The following is a 21,229-nucleotide window of genomic DNA, read 5'->3' as shown; positions in this document are numbered from 1 at the left end:
TGTTGCTCCAGTTCACCTGTCCTTTGGGTCAAATCTAGCTGGGGCTGATGGAAGTTATAGTCCAAAACATTTCTAGGGCAGTGCATTGGCAGAGGCTGCTCGAGGAAACCTGTGCACAATACACCAGTTGCTCCGAAGAAAAGCACAGAAGAGTCCTGCTGGATCAGGCCAATGGCTCATCTGGCACAGCACTCTATTCTCATCCTGGCCTGTGGGAAGCCAAGAGTGCAATAACATTCTTGGTTTCCACGAGCTGATACCGCTGGAAAAAATATGGTTCTCATAATGTACTGTATATCTCAGTACTGTATATGCTACCTTTTCATTTAATAAGATGTCCTGTCCCCACTCTCTCTCTCTCCACATAGTGCCGAAGATAAAAATGGGATTGACATAAATATTATTGATGCAACTGTGGGCAAAATTATTGCAAAGGTTTCATGTTTTATTCTTTTCATTTGTATATTTCATAAATCATGTGTTCATCTTGATGGATTAATAATAATATTGTTTAAGAGCACACACTTTACCACTTATGCTTGAGGACTAGGAAATTGACCAGGGGCAGGTGAACGAGCAATAAGGGGACCACAGTTAAGGGACAAATAAATAGATGAATAGCAATGGTAGCAGCTTCATCTCTTCACCTCAGGCAGCAAAGAAACTAACACTGGCCCAAAGTCAGAAGGGGAAATTTAAGCAGGTGCAGCATGCCATCAAAGTGCAGGAGTCTGGAAAGGCACCCCTGTTCCCTGCAACTGTTGTCTTCTGCGGCATCCAGTTGCCCTTTGAAGTTGAACATTATAGAAACACACCTAGTCAATGACCTACTAAAGGATGGGGACAGGACTGCAGCTTGGTAGTGGAACAGATCCCCTGCAGGCAAGGGGATGCAATTCCAGGCATCTCTAAGCAAAGCTGGGGAAATGTGCTGGTGCTAAAAAGGACCAGTGGTCTGATACATCGGGGTGGCCAACTCTCAAGAGACTACTTTCTACTTTCAGAAAAGGGGGGGGGGGGGTTAAAGGAAAAGCTTTTGGGGAAACTTCCGGTTTTGGGGGGGCTTAAAGGCAAGGGACAAAGGGGTAAAGTCACTCACAAAAAGATCGCTATGGGTGAAAACAGCAACACAGAGAAAGCTCCATCTTCCCTTCCAGAGATAAGACAGCAATGGAGGGCGGGGTGAGGCGGGGGGGGGCAGGAATCAGTTTTAACAACGCTAAGGAAAGGGAGCCAGGGATCGACCACGATCTACCAAAACATCGCGGGGATCTACCAGGAGATCACGATCAACCTGTTGGACATCCCTGTGATACATCATTATCAGGCAGTATGTTATAGTGTTTTTTATTTTTATTACATTGTTTTTGTTTTTATCGTTAGGGACGCGGGTGGCGCTGCAGGGACGCGGGTGGCGCTGTAGGTAAAAGCCTCAGCGCCTAGGGCTTGCCGATCGAAAGGTCGGCGGTTCGAATCCCCGCGGCGGGGTGCGCTCCCGTTGTTCGGTCCCAGCGCCTGCCAACCTAGCAGTTCGAAAGCACTCCCGGGGGCAAGTAGATAAATAGGGACCGCTTTATAGCGGGAAGGTAAACGGCGTTTCCGTGTGCGGCTCTGGCTCGCCAGAGCAGCGATGTCACGCTGGCCACGTGACCCGGAAGTGTCTCCGGACAGCGCTGGCCCCCGGCCTCTTGAGTGAGATGGGCGCACAACCCTAGAGTCTGTCAAGACTGGCCCGTACGGGCAGGGGTACCTTTACCTTTACCTATGTTATAGTGTTTTTTATTTTTATTACATTGTTTTTGTTTTTATCGTTACTTTATAAAGTCCATTCCTACAAAATTCAATCTCATTTCTCAGTTTGGCTGCACGTGTCACTACAAATGGTGCTAGGGGGCTCAGAATTGAGGATACGTTGCTACTGCTGCTTATTTCCAGATTTAAGCTCTGTCCTGATGTTTACTTGGACATAAATTCTGCTTAGTTTAACAGGACTTACCATAATCCTAAATACATTGGGTTCACTGTAGCACAGTTCAAACGCTCTATCAGCGGCAACTTTGGGGACCCATCCTTAAATAAAGCCAGGATTACTAAAAATTCTGGCGTTGGAGCCCTGGTGGTGGCTGAGACCAGCATTCAGTTCAGGTCTTAGAACTGTTGTTAGGACAGCTAAACAAATTCAGCGACAGGAGTCCCGATGGGCCATTCGCCACGACAGGTAAAAACGGAGCCTCCACATTCAGGAGCATTCTATCCGAGAATCTATCGCTTCTTCTCGCGAACCCCGGAGATTTGCCCTCTCCGCGTCCCGTCGTAAGGAAAAGAACGTTCGCAGCGCGCACGCGCAGGCAAGGCGAGGAATATTGACCCTCGCGTCGCCCCGTCAAGTGCCGCCTGCGTCGCGCGTGCGCAGTGCGAGCCCTTCCCGCGCTTCTTTCAGGAATGGCGGCCCCCATGGGGCGAGTGCCTCTTTGGCTCCAGTGCCGGGGGCTGTGCTTCCTCCGCCGCGCCGAGGCCAGGCTGAGGGTCGCCGGGAACCGGTTCAGCTCCACGGAAGCTGCGGCAGCTGCGCGGAGGGAGCCGCAGGGCCTCGGCAGCGAGGAAGCGGCGGCAGGTAAAAGAGGTTTCGATTTCCCGGGAGGCCGCTGCCCGCCCGCCCTCGCGTCGCTCCCTCTCTCTTGCTGTCTGTCTGCTGCTTAGCAACTTGAGGGGAGAGGGCGAGGGACCCTCGGGTGGGTGAGCAGCGAGGCGAAGGGATGCGCTGGTGGCCGCCGACTTAAGATGGCTTTGAAAGGCGACGGATGATAAAGCTACCAGTGACTATAGCCTCGAAAGCAGTATCGCCTCCAGGGCGCCTGTTGATAGTGTTTTAATATTGCATCTATACAGGGCCGACCCACCCATGAGGCAACTGCCTCAGGCGGTAGGATCCAACCGGGGCAGCAGATCCCAATGTCAAGCTTTCTCTGCCCCGTCGTCACCACCACTGCCTTGTTCCTGATGTAGATCTTCCCTCGCCTGTTCTTCCCTGGTAGGGAGGGAGTTGCTCTTTTTGGGTCCGCTTCAGTTGGATCTATACCAGTGTGGCCAGCCGAGTAGTCCAGCAAAGCTTCACAATCTTCTCCTTTTCCCGTCGTTGGCCTTTCTAGAATTGACAGTGAAGAAAACACATTGCCCACACAGTTCAGTATAAAGTGTTTTATTGACTAAAAACAATTGAAACACACACACAGTGCCAGGGTGCTTGCACATCTTCTTTGGAGAAAGTGGGTATGGATGAGTCATGCCAAAGGCCTATGGCCTTCAGTTGTTTCAAGATGCCCACCAGAGCTGGCATCCTAACCATGAACAGATTTCAGGTGTTGGGGAAGGGCACCTCGAGAAACAGACCAAGCTGTTGGTGCAATTTTGCGCATATTCCCAAATTACACAAACACCTGTGAATACTAATGTTATTGCAGTCATGTCTCCCCATAGGCACTATGGAAAGCAGGGTGCGCGCCTTTGGTCTGATATAGCAGGGTTCCTCTTATGTTCTTATACCTGATGCCTGGGGCTGTTTCCAGTTGAGCAAAGTGTGCTTTCACAAACACATCCAAGCCCCCACAGGACAGTTCATGCAGGCAAGGGATGTTGTGCTTAGTACCTGGATGGCACCGTAGCCTCTGAACCTTTTCTTTTCTTTTTTTAGCATGGCATGTGTAGGGGAATGATAAAACTAGGTTGGTTTGGGAAAATACTCCATCTCACCCTTTATGCAAGCATTCAGAAATGGTGTGCCTATCTGAAGTCCCTTTTACTACCTTAGCAGATCTGCTGCACATGTAAGCCTGGCTCAAATAGTGATTTATTTATTTTTGTATGCCACCTGCAAGCATGAGCATCGGCACATGTCAGCTATTCCAGTGTGGGAAATACACCTTATGTAAATAATTATTCTGGTTTTGACCATGTTTGAAGAAGTAAAAATTATACAAGTAACAAGTTTAGTGAAAAGAAAAATGCACACAAACTTTTATGTACGGTTTTTTTGGGGGGGGTTGTCATGTAGTACGTACCTTTTCGCTTTTAAAAATGAAGTACATGTACTAATATCAGGCTATAAAACTCTGCTCATATAATCTGTTTCCCCCTCCCTTTCCATCCAGATACTGAAATTAGCACCAGAAAGAAGACATTCAGTAAGATCTTGGCAGAAAGACGAGAGCAGGCACAAAGAACAGTGTTAATTAACTGCCCATCCAAAATCAATGAGAAAAAACTACTCAAATACTTGTCATCTCATGGAAACATTAAGAATCACTTCTTCTATGAAAGTTACGTAAGTATTTTCAGCATTAGCAACTGAATTTGTGTGATTCCAATAGACCCAAGAGCAGATGGACTTGCGATAACTCATCTGTATCCGTTACAGAAGTGGATAGCATGGAAATTAGTGTTTGGCAGATTTTAAAACACTTGCACACAAAGGTCTCCCAAGGCAACTTACAAAATACAGTTAGTTTCATATACATAGCAGGAACATTTAGCTTTACAGTGGAACCTTGGTTCTCAAATGGCTTCGTTGACGAACACATCCGCTCCCGAACGCCAAAAACCCAGAAGTAAAGTGTTCCGGTTTTTGAACATTTTTCAGAAGCTGAGTGCAGGAAGCTCCTTCAGCCAGTCGGAAGCCACGCCTAGGTTTTTGAATGTTTCGGAAGTCAAACAGACTTCCAGAATGAATTAAGTTTGAGAACCAAGGTACCACTGTAGTCTTAACATGTTTAAAAAAATGAAAAATCATTCTAATGTCCAGCCTGTGCTTACAGATAAAATCTGTTATGTTATTTCCGCCTGGCCTTTGGCTTGGAGCCAATTTGATTCCCTCCCTCCCTCTCTCTCTTTTTTCTTTTCCTTCTCCTCCTGCAATGAGGCTACATTTTAATATTTTAATGTTCCATTATTTTAATGTTGTATTTTATTCTTGTTTTTATTATTGCTTGTAAGCCGCTCTGAGCCTGGCCTTGGCTCGGGAGGGCGGGGTATAAATAAAATATTATTATTATTATTATTATTATTATTATTATTATTATTATTATTATTGTTGTTGTTGTTGTTGTTGTTGTTGTTGTTGTTTTGTTGTTACTATTTCTTCTTTTCTATTACTTCAGGGGGTGTATGCAGTGGTAGAATTTTCTGAGACCGACAGTATAGCTTCACTGCAGGATGCTACTGGTTCTGTACAGTTGGTGGATGAGTGTCCTGTTCCATTTAAATCCAGAATTTTTACAATAACATTGAAAAACCCACCAAGCCAAGCTTCCAATCAGACTCCAGTTTACCGTCATAAACAGGCAACTATTCAAGTTGGAGAGCTGCTGACGAACCTATGTAATGCTGACAGTGTAAGTTCATGTTTGCAATTTCTCTTATAAGAAATAAAGCAGCTTTATTATTGTGTTGAATATGTAACTGAAAAGCTGATGTAAATATTTAAGTTGCTGAATCAGAAACGCTGATCAGAAGAATGACGAAAGAGGGTCAGTGGTCTTTAATGCATGCAGTAAATAGTTCCGTTAATATTTTTGGAAAAATCTGTGCAATACTTGTTAATACAATAGAACTGTTACCAATGGAATAAATATCAATTTGTGATTTTTCTCCAGATCTTTTAAATAGGACAGAGAATGGTCATGCTTACTGATAAAGAAGTAGCTCTTGCATTTTTAATACTAAGAAGCTGAAAGCAAAATAAAGAACTTCTATGAAGGATTAGACAGTTCATGTTGGTAGTAGCTACTAATTAATCTGGATCATGAAAAACTAAATTTATAAACAGTGCTTCCATTCATGCTTCTGAGAGAGGCAGCAATAATGAATCGTATAATATCAAAATGAATTTTCATGTAAAGAAACTTAACTTTTTCAGAAATCTTGATTCCAGGAATAGGAATCATTAGTGAACTCACTTTGCATCAAGTTGCCTGGCATGAAATCACCAGCACAGTACAGAGATTTTTAGAGGACACAGTCAGTTAACTGAGCCTCACCATTGACTCACATAAACTGACAGTACATCCTAGGACCCACCCACCATTCTTTGTGGATAAACATTGCAGGAGAAGCCTTGTAGCATTGAGTAATTTTGTTGTTTGAATAGAACCTTGTGCGCCATTACAGATCATCAAGTTGCAAATTCCTGATAGAATTCTGATGAACTTCCATGCCTCTGGAACCCAATAACTTGGCACTCATGTATGTTCTCAGTACATTTAGTGACAAAGTTCATCCTTTGTCTTCAAAGTCGATGTTGTGCATTTATGCTGGGTGCAAAGCTATATAGCGTTAACTTATGTCTGTTACAGTGGCTGTGTTTGCGCTTTGTAGTAAGCCATGGTTACTGACTTACTGTGACCAAGCAGATTGCTTCTGCTTCACTCCTCCCCAATAGTTTAGCATTACAAACATGGTTTGTTGGAAGTGAAACAAACCACAACCCCTGGTTTGGATGTAATGCTAAGCCAAGGATCGTGACTTGTTGCTCCCACTCACTAGGTGAGAGGAACAAAGCAGGAACAGTTAGCACATTCACAGTAAACCACCAATTATAATTTAATGACATGTGAACAGGGTGACTTTACATATTTGCTAAATGTATCACTTGGTACATTCGGATAACAGTAGATGTTAGAACTTGAGACATTCTGATGATTAATATTAGGATGAAAATGTGGGTTGTGGTGGCTTACAAATTCCATCCCTTTTAATCTTCAATAGTGCACATTAATTTAGCAAGCACCAAATAGCAGGAACAATTAAGCCAAAAGGGGATGTTTTAAGCCAAATATGTAAGAATTGCTGTATATAGAAGTTACTTGTGTCTTTTCTGAATCTGTTGATCTTGCATTGAACCAGTATCTATTGTGTTCAGTGCAGAGAGAAATGATGTTTAAAGTACTTGTATTTAAATAATCTTTAAGGATGGATTTGGAAAGAAAGAATGCTGAGTTTAGCCTCTGCTTGCTTTATGTTGTAACGTTGTACCTTGCAGACAATGCAGCTGTTCCTCAACTCTCAAAGGTCATCCAAGTGCCTCACATAACCTGAGATTGTGTTCCCTCTCGCCCTTTTTTTGTCTTTGCAGGTGAGCGACCAGTTGTACATGCTCGTAGAGAAGTATCAGCTGACGGAAGAAAACACTAAGCTCCGATTTTTTACCTGCTCTTTAATTCAAGACATTGCAAGTGCTTATTTTCCAGACTGCATTGTGAAGCCCTTTGGCTCTTCTGTGAACAGCTTTGGTAAACTGGGATGTGACTTAGACATGTTTTTGGATCTGGATGCGATCCGAAAAAATGCTACCCAAAGGGTAAGGTCTTTCTCTAACAGCGTCCCCCATTGATTTGTCTTTTGATTAGAGTGTGGAATGACTGTTTTGCAATCATGACCATTTTTATTAATTTGATTTGTTTTAATTGCCGTGATGCAAATCAAAGTTGGCTACATCTGCAGCTTTTTTGGTTTGTTTTTGTCATTTTGCACAGCTGTTACTGAGCTTCCTGAATGCCGTGCATTCATCTTAAGCTGCTTTTTGTGCATCAACTGCTCCCAGTCTTTCAGTGTATATACTTACTAGTTTATTCATACAACTGGGCAGCAGGCAAGTTCTAAGCTGAAAAAAGCCTACCCTTGCGTGTGTACGTTATGGCTTCATTTGCCGTACTCTAATCAAATTATCAGAGGATCAAAAATTTGTAGGCCTAATCCTTTCTCAAACATGAGCTTATAATTTATACATAGCTCCTCGGAGAGCATCTAGTGACATTATCTTCAATTCAGCCATCAGAAGAATTGCATTGCGGTTGATGTGTGAATTAATGTTAAGCTTCAACCCAAATTTCCAGCCTGTAACTAAATGGCTTTTTCTTCAAGTACGAAACAATATCATTGCATTGTCTGGTTACCGTTTGTGTGTGTCTATTTCCCCTCCCTGCTAACTCTACTTCCTGGAATTCCCTGACACTGAAATCCTACAAATTACTCATATTCAAGAGTGCTGTGTACATAGATGGTACTATAAAGACTAATTACCACCATCTTCAAGTGCATGGACCTCCTAGCAGTCATTAGAGCATCACCAGTACCTTATCCAGTCATTGTGGACAAATGGAAGAGTCCTGCTTATGCTGCAAGTGGTAAAGAAGGCACTGAATTCCAGACCCTAAAGTCAAGGGTGGGAAACCAGTGGCTCCCTGGATGTTTATGGAGCCCAGTGCTCATTATCACCAACCAATAGTGAGGTGAGGTGAGAATATTTTGCGGAGAATATTCTCTGCTAGAAAATTCTCCGGAGAATATTCTTCACAAACTGTAAATTCTAATGTAAGAACCAGTTTTACAACCCACATTTTAACAACCTAGTTAATAATAAGTCAAGCTGAGATTTTAATTATTCCTTTTACTTTAAAAGCTACATTTCATACATACACAACATAATTAGAATTCAAAGTTGATGGTTAATATACAGTTAGTGGCAGGCTTAGTGATTAACGTGAGTCATTCCCGTTGAATTTTCAATTTCAAGTTTCGTGCAAAAAATCAAAGAATGTGAACCCATTTGTCCCATTGAATAAAAGTATCTGTACAGTTTTTGGTTGCCATCTGAACAAGTTTACCCATGAATAAACATGTATATTAACTAATTATATCATTTTCAATGCATTAAAATGACTATTCTCCTATTTAAAATAAAAATTCTCTAATATTCTCGTTAATTGAGAATATTCTTCAAAAGATTTTTTTTGAGAATTTAACATCACTAACAACCAATGGGGTCAAAGGTCAGGGATGATGGATTCAGGGAGACCAGCAACACGTGAAGGGCTACAGCTTCCGCACCCTGCCCTAAACGTTTGACAGCATTTAGTGCTTTTATCAGCATCACCCACAAAACAGTCTGCTCTCATGCGTCTTTGCTTTCTGCAATGAAAATGGGACTTGGGTGCCTGTTCCATGTGCTGCATTGCAGCCGGTGGCCACGTTAACATGCTCCTGGACAATGAATGCGCAAGCACAGGAAGGGTTAAACACAATGTCCACACGGGGATAAGCAAACTAAGCAGGTTTGTTCTAGGCAGCTGCAAAGCCGTGTACATTTCCTCTATGCAATTAGCCAATCTTATCTCAAACAGCAGCATATGCAAACTGCAGTAATGCGGTTCACGGTTACATATTTCTCATGACAGTGTAATAAAATGCTGCCCATCAGCACAAAGGAGTCCCAGATATACCACTTCCTCCTTTTGCGTAATTTTGCCAGAGTGTATTGGCCAACGCTGCCTTCTTTTGCTCATGTAAACAGAGGCTGTGTGCTTAAAAACCATTTCCCCATCACATGTGGGAAACCCCTGACTTTCTCCAGGTTGGTTTTTCTCTCTACTGAGAGAACTGGCTCAGTTTCAGTCTTTGCCTTGAGGCAGCTTTTCTTGTCATGGATATGGATGGTGCATGTGTTTCTAATATCTGAGCATTTCTCTAACAGCATTGCTTTTATATAAAAAAAGTTAAATCTATTCCTCTGAAGAGTCCATTAGAACTGGACATGATTCAGACTGGCTGGGCTCCAAGCGGTTGCATGCAGCATATCTCTCCTTTCTCCTGCTGCAGCCTCCATATGCCCCTCTCCCTCCCAAGCTGAAGCAGCATCTAGGGCAAGCCAGGACAAGTTAGTGGAAACCAGGTATAAGTGGGGCTCTTTGGATGCTGGACATTTAATTTTAGGGATATAACTGCTCTTTCCTGCTTCATATAACACCAGTGCTCCGAGATATGCATTGGTCGCCAATTTGCTACCAAGCCAAGTTCTAGGTGTTGCTATTAGTATACAAAGCCCTTAACAGCTTGGGGACAGTTTGCCTGCAAGATCTTCCCACTCAACAGCTTTGATTGGCAGAACTGGCCCTGTTACAGATGCCATGTAATACCCACTCCACATTTGTAAGGACTCGATCTTTTAGTGTGGTGGCACCTATACTTTGGAACTCCCTGCCTATTGATATCAGCCAGGCGCCTTCACTGTAGTTTTTGCTAAAAACATGTTGTTTAGATAGGCCTACTGAGATGTCTAGAATGCCATTGTGTTTTTAGATTATTGCTGGTTTTGTTTTGAATGTTTTGAATGTTTTTACTAATAATTGTACAGTCATACCTTGGTTCTCAAATGGAATCCATTCCGGAAGTCTGTTCGACTTCCAAAAATGTTCGAAAACCAAGGCACAGCTTTCGATCAGCTGCACTCAACCGGAAGCCATTGAAGCGTCATTGGACATTCGGCTTCCCAAAAACGTTCGCAAACTGGAACACTTCTGGGTTTGCGGCATTCGTGAGCCAAAATGTTCAAGTCGCAAGGCATTCAAGAACCAAGGTGTGACTGTATTGTTTATTCCTTTTTTGTAAACCAATTTGAAGTTGTTGTTGTTTTACAGTCAAGCAGTATAAAAATTATGTTAAATAAATAAACCACTTCTTTTGAGTTCTAGCTGTGTAACAATAATATTTTGCTCATTCGGGGGTGGGAGGCAAAGACTAAACAGAGGCAAGTCAGTAGAAGATGCAGATGACAATCCTAATTTTCAAGTGCTCCATCATCTTATACAAATTTCTGAAGAGGACGCTGTGTCAGGGGGCTTGCCTTTGTTTTGAACGTTTGACTTATTCTGTCTCTTTTGTGTTAGAAAACAGGTCCCTTCAACATAGATTATCTAGTGAAGAGAGTACCTTCTGAACGAATAGCAACACAGAGGACTCTTTATGTGATTGGTGAATTTATTGATAACTTTGGCCCTGGGTGTGTCGGTGTCCAAAAAATACTTAATGCTCGCTGTCCGTTGGTACGATTTTCTCATCAGCCTTCAGGATTTCAGTGTGACTTGACAGCTAATAATAGGTAAGCATTTTCAAATGTACATCCTACCGTCCAGGAAATTCAGGGCAAGGGTAGCCAGAAATACCCTGTAAGCTTAGTGATGTTTTTCCGGCCTGGTACTGCATCCATTGCACCAGAGAAAGGGAACCAGGTAATCTCCAGTTGGTGGGCTCTTAACTCCCACCAACCCCAGCCAGTGCAGCTAATGGTCAGGGATCATGGGAGTTGTAGTTTATCAACAGCTTTAAGGCTGCAGGTTCCCCACCCATACACTATACAGTATACCACACCATATTGGGTTTAGATATGGATGCATTAGTGGCTGTAGAGTGGCAATGTATATCAGCATTCTAAAGCAGGAGCAGGCAAAATGCAGATTGGGATCTGCTAGCATCAATATAATCCCCCCCCCCACTTGATTCCTCACCCCACTCCAGCAATGGAGACTGAGATCGTTTTGACCAAGCAAGGCCGGATTATCAGACAGGCCAGCAAAGCCCTGGCCTAGGTCCTCTGTCCATCGTAATGTGGCACTGGTGCAGCCTGCAAATTTCTCCCTAAAAAATTACAGGTAAAGGGGCCCTTCTCAACAGGGCCTGTGATGTTCATAATTAGGTGCTGGGTTTGACAATGATGACAGTGCTAAAGGGTGTGGGGAAGGTCTGTTAAGGTCCACCAAGACTAACAGCAGTTTTCAGGTGGTCTGCTCAGAGAAACCACTTAAGAACCATTGGATAAAAGTATACAGATGGGCATTAGTGTTGAGATATTAAAGAAAACTTTGTTTTTTCACTTGATGACCAGTAGGGGGAGCAGGCTTCTTAGTAATAACGTTTCTGGCACAGTTTCTTTTTTTTCCCCCTTTGAGCATTTTTCCTTTCCTTTCTTAATTCCATGTATAGGGGAAATACCAATTGTATGACTACTTTACAGTTGGCTTTATAATAAACCACAGGAGACACCTGTGTTGATGTTTTATTGACCAGATTAGCATTTGTGAACTTTGCCATGTTGAGTTCTCTGTGCCAGACAAAAGCTGTTGTTTTGCCCTCTGCAAAGAAAGATCACAGTGCTTCTGTGTTACCACTCGTGTCTGACCCTGTCTGCCAGTCCTCCCTGAAGCCTCCTGATACCGTTTCAGATGGCCTTAGTTGCTACCCAATTTACCCTTCTGAGTGACAGGCCTATTCTTATGAGGAGAAATAGTGAGTGAAATCCAATTCAGTTCTACTCAAAGTTGAAATGAATAACCCTACGTTAGCCATGAACATTAATTTCTCTGAGTATGTCTAGCATTGGATACAACCTAGTATCTCTTAAAGGGTCCACTTCTGGGTTGCAGAGCAGATATACTAATAAGCACAATGCCCTCTGCCTTTCTAAAGTTTGCATCTCTCCTGATAAGTCATCTCAGAGAACATCATACATTGAGAATTGTGATTCTGTGTTGATTTGACTCTTCAGCAATAAACCAGCAAAGGTTTATGTAAGCCTTACAGTTGTAGATCCTTTGTCTCCTGTGAAACAGTCTGTTGCCATTTCTTTAAAAAGGATGCATGCTCCCACTTTTCCTGTTGGCAGGGGCTCTCCTCACACCCTCATGTGTTGCACTTATAAGTTGTTGACATTCTATATTGTCCCTTTGACCCTCTTCCATTCCTTTTCCAACAGAATTGCCCTAAAAAGCTCTGAGCTCCTATATATCTACGGCAGCCTCGACCCGCGTGTGAGAGCTCTGGTGTTCAGTGTGCGGTGCTGGGCACGGGTCCAAGCCATAACCAGCAGCATTCCTGGCCCCTGGATTACTAATTTCTCGCTCACGATGATGGTCTTGTTTTTTCTGCAAAGAAGAAAGCCCCCCATCATTCCAACTTTGGATCAGCTGAAGGAGCTAGCTGGTAAGAGGGAGGATTTGACAAACATGTGCAGGTGGAATAATAATTATAAGATTTTTCTCCTGCCCTTCCTCCGGAAGGGACCCAGAGCAGATACAACAAAGCAGAAAAGACCATGCACTTTAAAAAAAACAACAAAATGCAAAACCAGATATCCTCACAGCTAAGTTTCACAGTTCCCAGCACTAGCTGCAGTTCCCAGACAGTCTTCAAGGGCAGCCCCAGATGAAGCACATTGCAGTAGTCCAAAAGGGGAGCATGAATGACTGAGGCCGGGTTATCCCAGTCCATAAATGGCCAGAGCTAGGCATAAGCACTCGTAGCCGCAGAAGCTGCTTGGCAGTCCAGTTACAGATTTAAATCGAGGGACTACTTCCAGGCTATGCACCTGTTCCTTCAGGGCGAGTCTAACCCTACCCAGAACATCATAGTGGTTGCAATTTGTTTTTTAGTTGATAAAAGCAATGGAAGGAGGCTAAAAGCTTTTAACTGTTAAGCATTGCAAATTGGACCACTTTCTACCTCTGCATTTCCAAAAGGAGAGGCCACTGTTAGGAGCAATGAGGACCCTGCTTACTCATTCAGGCATTCAAGGGGTAGTGTGTGTATTTGTTGCTGTTTCAGTTGTATTGCCTTTTTATATGCTGTATCCCACCCTGGGACCTTCCGGTGAAGGGTGAGTAAGAGATATAAATAACAATTGTCTTTTGTCTGAGCCTGAATTGTTTTAATGCTGAAGTGCTTGAACGGTTATTTTTTGTAATTTGTCACACACTAATTTCTATGTGATTCACTTCATCCCTTATCAGATTCTATAGTGTCTGTATGTGATAGTTCAAAAGTGTTTCTTTTTTGTTTCAGATGCAGAAGATAAGCACGTGATTGAAGGTCACGACTGTACCTTTGTTAGTGACTTGAACAAAATTAAGCCCACAGAAAACACAGAAACTCTAGGTAAGAGAGCCCCCTTGTAAATCTTTTCACCAGTCAGATCTGAACTTGGGTCTCTTCTTTCCTTACTGTGTTTTTCCCCCTTTTTCCCCCAGATGTACTACTGAGTGACTTCTTTGAATACTTTGGAAATTTTCATTTTAACAAGTATTCACTAAATATCAGGAAGGTAAAAGTATTTAACTTTCACACCCTTGCAGGGTTTATTGCCAGTCTTTACGTTAATGTATGAAAATGTCTTAATATTGGAGACGGGGTGGGGGGAGCAAAATTGATATTAGTAATTCTTCCTGCTTTGCTGTGTTGCTATGACTGTATTGTGCAGCCAGTATGGGTTGGCATTCAATTCAGAAACCTCCAAATGTATTATTTGGGTGAGAGAGGGGCTGTTTGCTGAATGGATGTGGGTGGCTTGTGGCATTTTTTGAGAGGCCATATTGGGAGAACATTTTAATACATTGCTAGGTCCCTGCTATGTTGGATCTAAATGGGCCTTGCTGGCTATAGCCTTAGGACAAAGCATCTAAGGCCACCCCTTGGGGTTTTTTTGCTTGATGCACAGACTCCACCTAAGAGCCCCCTTGGGCTTATTCACAGATGGGGGCAAAAACTTGAATCCTTCCTTCTCTTGTCAGTTATTGTGAGTGAAAGAAATATGCAAATAGGAATTTTGCTGTGTTTGAGTATGTGGAAATTGCTGCCTTTCCGCTCTTGAACTTTCCCTCTGAACCCAGTTCATTGTCTCTGCCACCGCAATCCTGGCTTGCCCATCGAAACGCTTCTCTAAGGACACAGCATATTGCCTGCGTTCTGTACTACAGGGGTAGGCAAAGTCAGGATTGCTGGTGTCTTTTGCTAGAGCCTGGCGGAAAAGATATTCTGCTAATATTGTAGAACAGGGTGCCTCTGAGCATATTCTATGCCTAGATATCCCCCCCCCCCCGCTCCCAGTACTAGAACTGAACTGAGGACTCAGACCTTTCACACACGAATCCATTTCTGGTTAGCTTACTTCATTTCAGCAGTCTGCTATAAGCAAGAAAAGCCATTACATTTCTGGGAGTTGGAAACTCTTGCTGATCTACTGCAACTTACCAGAGATCCACCAGTAGATCCCGATCTCCCTTCTGCATACCTTTGCATAGAAACACTTGGCTTTCTTTTGAAAGGCCCAGTAAATGAGTGGTGGTGGTAGCAGTTTTGGACTTTGCATGGCTTTCTGCTTATTTACGCTTGCCTCGGGGCAGTCAGTAATACACAGTGCACATGTTAAATGATTTTTGTTTCACCACCGCCTCCTTTTTCCCCAAATATACAGGGGAAAGAGCAAAACAAGCCAGAAGCGTCTGCTCTTCACATACAGAACCCCTTTGAACAAAACCTTAATATCAGCAAGAACGTAAATGCAACGCAGCTTGAAAGATTTGTCAGTTTGGCCAGAGAGAGCGCCTGGCTTTTGCAGCAGACGGGGAAGGGTCCGTCCAGCAGCAACCAGCGCTGGGGACTGGCAGCCCTTCTCCTAACATCAGCAGGAAATAATGCCAGCAAGTGTACGAGAAGGAAGAGGGGACCAGCCAGCGAACGGATCAAGGGCTTGTTGGAATCCTTGAAGCTTAGCGCTGAGAACGGGAAGAGGCCTTTTAGTACTCGGGAGTAGTAGTTTCTGCAGCATCAACGATGATTGATGGCTCCGTATCTCTTGAGCATCCTGGTTTCTGCATGGAATGAAAAGGTAGTCGTAGCAGCGCAGCCTTCAGGTCTTCTGCAACTGGGGAGGTTGATATGCTGAATCTCCTCTTGCTCTTCTTGACTGTTTGTGCTGCTCTCTTGGTTGAGAAATACCCATTTTTTAATGAATTAAGTTTATACTCAGTAGTGATCGGAAAGGCATGAACAAAGGATCTGAGAATCTGGGCCTTGGGAATATTATTGGTTAAATAAGAGAGGGGGGAAATGTACAGCAAACCTCTTCCTTCTGGGAACAGCTTGCACCTGCCAAGCACACTGATGCACAGCAAACCATTGTAGCCAAAGTACCTATATCCATTTTTGTAACCACACCCATAAACGATGCAAGGTGAAATAAAGTGAGCAAGGCAGAGTGGTACTGCTGTTGTGGAAGTCTTCAGTGCTGAACAAGAAAAGTGTTTGTGAGTTTCAGTATGAGAACAAATACTGCAGATGATGCCTTTGTAGAAGCTGCCTTTGTGCATCCAAAACAAAAAACAACGCTTTAAGTTTTTAAACACAATATTACCATTACCTTACTGTCATGTTGTCTCTGTATTTGAAATCTTCATTTATTTTTAAAGCTTGAAAGATTTGGGAAGTTGAAATCCAGGAGGACTGCAGCCTGTGTTGTTGATCCTGCCTGGAACTTGTATTAACCTGCATTGAAGGCTCTGAATTGAGCTGTCACGGACCTTCCTGTGAATGTGCAGTTTTTTTCCGTTGGTGTGATCTAAGGACTCATTACATGTGCAGGAGCCCAAAGCACAGCACACACAGCTCCTGCAAATTTAACAGCTTTCCCATTGAGCTGCATGTTGTAGGGTGGCACAGATCCAAGTATGCATCCCTGAATTAATTTGTGCTGTGTTTTTTGCGTACATGTGTGATTACGCGCACAAACCTCTTCCCTTTTTTTTGCTTAATATTTTTGTAGGTGGCTGCTGTGCTTAGCAACTCACTCCATCTCCCCTCTGTTTCAGCATTGTCCTTATTTCTGACTTTCTCCCTCTCAAAATCACTCTGTTCCTTTCACTTTGGAGACCTGTCACTTTGACTGCTCTGCTTCCTGCTGGAATGGCATTCTTGTCAGCCTGAAATAAATGGATGGTGACTGGCCTTCCAGACTCTGGTAGGCAGCTCCTCTAATGAATAATGGGGAACCATTAATATGAAATAATATTACCCCTTTTTTCTATTTTTAAAAAGGCCAATTTTTCCTTTGACTATTTAACAGGCTTCTAAGGCTGCAGTGTGAAACTAAACGGCACATGATAAAAATGAATCAAGAGTGAAATGTTTAGCCTACTGTCTTCATCCTCTTAGTTTCTGTGTTAGTTATCCTGCTTGTTTTCCAAATCTTTGCATTGCTATCAAAGTGCCATATGGTGGTCTTCCCCCCAAGCGCCTGAAATCAAGGGGGAGGAATGAGGCTGGAGCAGTCCACTGCTTGTCACTGAGTAGGCGAGGAGCCTGGCTGGCTGGAGACCAGCATCCTGTTTCTGACAGTGGACAGCCAAATACTTCTGGGTATCTCACAGGAGGGCACAAAGGCTGCAGTCTTCCCCTGCTTCCAAGCAGCAGCAGTGCAAATTTATGGAGTATGGGGTCCAATTCCATTTTAAAGCCATCTACAAGCCTGCAGGCAAGTAATCTTCCATTCGGTGTGGAGCTGTGATTTCTTTGGCCTTCCCTGAATCTAGGAGCATAGGGACCTACCTGCCTTACATTGAGCCAGACCATGGTTCCACCCAGCTCAGGATTGTCTACACTGACTGGCAGCGGTTTCAGGTAGGTTTCTGTCCCAGCCCTACCTGGAGATACCTGGGGGTTAAATCTGGGACCTTCAGCATGCAAAGAAGGTGCTCTGCCACCTGAGCTGCAGCCTTTCCTGCTGCCAGTCTGTTTCATTGGACAACCTTGAGTTCAGGAGAATAAGAATACACTCGCACCAGGTATAATTGTATAATCCTTTATTGTGTGATCCCTGCATTGCAGCGGGTTAGGCTAGATGGGCCCTAGGGGTCCTTTCCAACTCTGCAATTCTGTGGTCATGTACTCTGTCCATTTTTAGAAAATAATGATAATAAATTAAAACTGAGTGACCTTTCTCCGTAGGAAAGGTGCTCCAATCTCTTGATTAATTTAGTTGTCTTTTTCTGTACTCCCGTCATCCCTACAATGTCCTCATTGGGATGGGGGCAATCTGAACTGTGCACAGCATTCCAAATGCAACTGGCAACCTGGTTTTTATATACACGCATTATTGTATTGTGGTGTTTCAATCCTATTGTATTGTTCTTGTTTTAACTACTTATCTGTGGTTTTATCTTGTATTTTTATCTTGTGAGCCACACTGAGATCTTTTGATGAAGGGCTGTATAGAAAAGCAACAACAACAACAACAGGATTGGAACCCGCACTTAAAACTTTTAAGGCTCATATTATGTGGGTTTGACCCTGTAGAGTTTGAAGGGGGTAGGAGGAGGCGACACAAATATCTCTTCTAAAGATTTATGGGGGGGGGGGTCACCTCCTGACTTGCAAAAAGGGGCTGCCACGTCTTGTTTTGAAAACTCCAGGGAATCGAAACCCTCCCAGTTCACAAAGCAGGAAGCAGATCTAAAAGCACTTTGGGACGCCCAGCTTGACGGGTCACTTACAGTGCTAAGTATTTCTCCAGCTTTTAAGCACTTGCCGATGACACATTCAGCACACTTCCGTAAAAGTAAAGTGGGATGTGGATGACAGCTGCTGGCTTCCAGGTTTCGTGAGCTTCCCTCCAGCTCTTGTGCACCTGAGCATTTTCTGCACAATGTGGTATCAAATGGTGTCCATTGCTATTTTTATTAGCTGTCACTACGTTGAAGGCCATAATTGGTTTAAACCTTGCATACTCAATGAACATTTGTGCAACTTACATTAATGAAACCCTAAGAAATTCAAAATGTCACAAAAGAGTGAGCAAGTTGTCATGTCCTCCAAGTTCATAACAATGGATAATGAAGCCTTAAGATAGAGGCCTCAATCCTATACACATGCTTACCTGGGTGAAAGCCCCATTGAATTAGGTAGTGCATGCTTCTGGCATGTCAGTGACATAATTTGGCTTTGCTGTGCAGGTTTCTGAAACAAGCCTCATGCCACATCCCTCATCCCTTGCTTGTTCCGCCCCCCCCCCCCCAATAAAAACATCCAGCAGTTACCCAAATTTATCTCTAACATTAGCCAGAACATAAAGGTTCCTTGTTAGGCAGAGAGTAAAGAGAAACAAGGCAATTTTTATCTAAGCAAATCTAGATTACACTCTGCCCTTCTAACAAATCAGGGTCTTTAGGCTTGAAAGTTTGAGGTAAGTATTTGGAACATGGCAAGTCAAAATTTGTGAAATAAAGCATTAATCAGAGCAAGGGTTAGGTGAAAGTGAAAGCTTTCAGTGAAAGCGATCTGGGTTGTCCTGTGGATAGTGTTGGCTGGTGCCTATTAGGATTGGTAGAGCAGAAGACAGGGAGCCCAAACAGGAGGAGGACCCAAAGCCACAGGCAGGCGGAGCCAAATAATTCTGGCTTTCTCACCATATTCCTTCCTGCTGAGTTACACAAGGGCATCCCAATGGAGGAGGAGGAAGCTGAAAGCCAGGACCATCCTTTGGGCTGGTTGTAAGAAGACAGGCAGGTGGGGGCTGGCTGAGGGCAGGCTTAGGTTGTTGGGGCAGTGTCCTGTTCACTATAACAGGCCAGCCCCTACGGGTCATAAGGAACAATTTTGAGTAGATTTAATTTGTTCTTTCTGGAATGCATTTCTTCTACGAAATAGTAATGGCAGCATTGTCTGTTTCTGGTTCCCTGCCTCTTATCATCCCATCAACCCATCCTCCTTTGCCAGAATCGAATGAGCAATAGGCACTGCATTGTCGTGCTGACTTGTAGGGGGAAGGAAGCCAAGTGCCGGTTGCCTCTTGCTCCCAAGCTGTCTTGAGCAGGGTTACTTGGACATGACAGTTGGGCAGAAGTGATAGGATTTTATGCTCCAAATACCGGTAAGAGAAATACTTCAGATCACATAGACCAACGCTGACTTGATTCAGAGACACCTCATCACTCCGAATCTCCTGGATTATTATTATTTTTTAAAGGCTCTTCCGCTTATCACAGAAAAAGTCCATAAATATTAACCATTGCCAGCTGTCAAAGTGTCCAGGTTTTCTCTCTCTGGTTTCGTACCCACCATTAAGATTGGTACGACTCTTTTTGGTGGAAAGGAGAAGGCTTTGTTTTTGTTTGCTTTTAATGCCAGGCAGGTTTTGGATTGCTCTAGTGAGCTGTCTGGATTAGCAGTTGCTAACTCCCAGGAGAATAAAATGTGCTTTCTCTGCTTTTGTTGTTGTTGCGTGTGTGGAGTTTTGTGGCTAAGGAGTCAAGGGCATCTGCTCAAACTTCACATCTTGGAAGGCCTCTAAATGTGCAGATCAGGGTGTGTTGCAATGAGAGGAAACCTCCAGCCGGCACTAGGTTCTCTGTCAAGACCCAAACCAAACCCAGTTTATTGCTCTGAAGGCCTGGAGGCAATGGAATCTTGCCACAGAAGACCAGGAAGGTAGTCTGGTCATGGGAGGAAGAAAGAGACAGGCACCCATAAACGGAAATAAGCAGGCCACTAGTTTATTGAAGGAACTTGGCATAATGTACAAGCAAAGCCAGCATGAAAGACAGAGATCTATGTCCTCCGTATGAGATGGTCACAGAAAGTAGCATGGATGGCTAGCTGTGAGGACCCCTTGGCACCACTAAGGACCAGGCCTACTGTTAGGTAGAATGGGGTGGCATTTTTGTCAGGATCACAGCTAGGGAGTGAAATGTTAAATCTATCTGCATGTGCTGCATCCCTGATTAAAATTGGCCCCACACTTTGTTTTTGTTTTAACCATTGATACACTTGCAAGCTGAGGGATGCAGGTGGCGCTGTGGGTTAAACCACAGAGCCTAGGACTTGCCGATCAGAAGGTTGGCGGTTCAAATCCCCGCAATGGGGTGAGCTCCCGTTGCTCAGTCCCTGCTCCTGCCAACCTAGCAGTTCGAAAGCATGCAGTGCAATTAGATAAATAGGTGCCGCTCCAGCAGGAAGGTAAACGGCGTTTCCGTGCACTGCTCTGGTTTGGCAGAAGTGGCTTAGTCATGCTAGCCACATGACCCGGAAGTTGTACGCTGACTCCCTCAGCCAATAAAGCGAGATGAGCGCCGCAACCCCAGAGTCGGCCATGACTGGACCTAATGGTCAGGGGTCCCTTTACCTTTACTTACACTTGCAAGCTACACAAGTAGAGTGGTACCTCTACTTACGAACACAATCTGTTTGTAAATAGAGCGCCACAACTGCATGTGCACGAAGCATAATAGAGCACTTCTGCGCATTCACAAAGCTCGCAGATTGCTTCTGTGCGTGTGCGCACGGTGAACCCGGAAGTAAACACTTCTGGGTTTGCTGTATTCGTAACCTGAAAAGCCACAACGTGAAGCAAACGTAACACAAGGTATGACTGTATTGTGTTCTCTTTGACTCTCAGTTTCCCTGGGTGGCCTCAGGGATAAATTTGGGAGGCCAAAGAGATGTCACCCTCTTTTGCATATTTCTTTTTTCTTCTTCTCACAAGCTCTTGATTTAAGACATGAAAACGAGCAGGCAAGTCTTCAAGTTACAGGCGTGTTTTTCTCTTGGGTGGAGTAAATAGAAATCCTTGCGGTTGGGCTAT

General features: G+C 43.8%; 1 protein-coding gene across 2 annotated transcripts; it reads left to right on the top strand.

Annotated features, from left to right (window-relative positions):
• Positions 1–1,155: 1,155 nt before the first annotated feature.
• On the top strand, positions 1,156–17,624 carry MTPAP (mitochondrial poly(A) polymerase). Of its 2 annotated transcripts, none has more exons than XM_077936804.1 (9): positions 1,156–1,330; positions 4,149–4,321; positions 5,154–5,387; positions 7,127–7,351; positions 10,716–10,927; positions 12,578–12,804; positions 13,663–13,755; positions 13,848–13,921; positions 15,071–17,624. In XM_077936804.1, exons 1-9 carry the CDS (start codon positions 1,171–1,173, stop codon positions 15,407–15,409), a joined length of 1,737 nt encoding a protein of 578 aa, XP_077792930.1. In that variant the 5' UTR covers positions 1,156–1,170; the 3' UTR covers positions 15,410–17,624. The 2 variants fall into 2 exon arrangements, with proteins under 2 accessions (XP_077792930.1, XP_077792929.1); XM_077936803.1 differs by lacking the exon at positions 1,156–1,330 and adding an exon at positions 2,407–2,614.
• Positions 17,625–21,229: the final 3,605 nt, after the last annotated feature.

Source organism: Podarcis muralis, chromosome 12 (assembly GCF_964188315.1).
Source record: "Podarcis muralis chromosome 12, rPodMur119.hap1.1, whole genome shotgun sequence".
Classification (NCBI taxonomy): Eukaryota; Metazoa; Chordata; class Lepidosauria; order Squamata; family Lacertidae; genus Podarcis; species Podarcis muralis.
The sequence above is the reverse complement of the archived record's forward strand: the minus strand, read 5'-3'. Positions and strand labels throughout refer to the sequence as shown.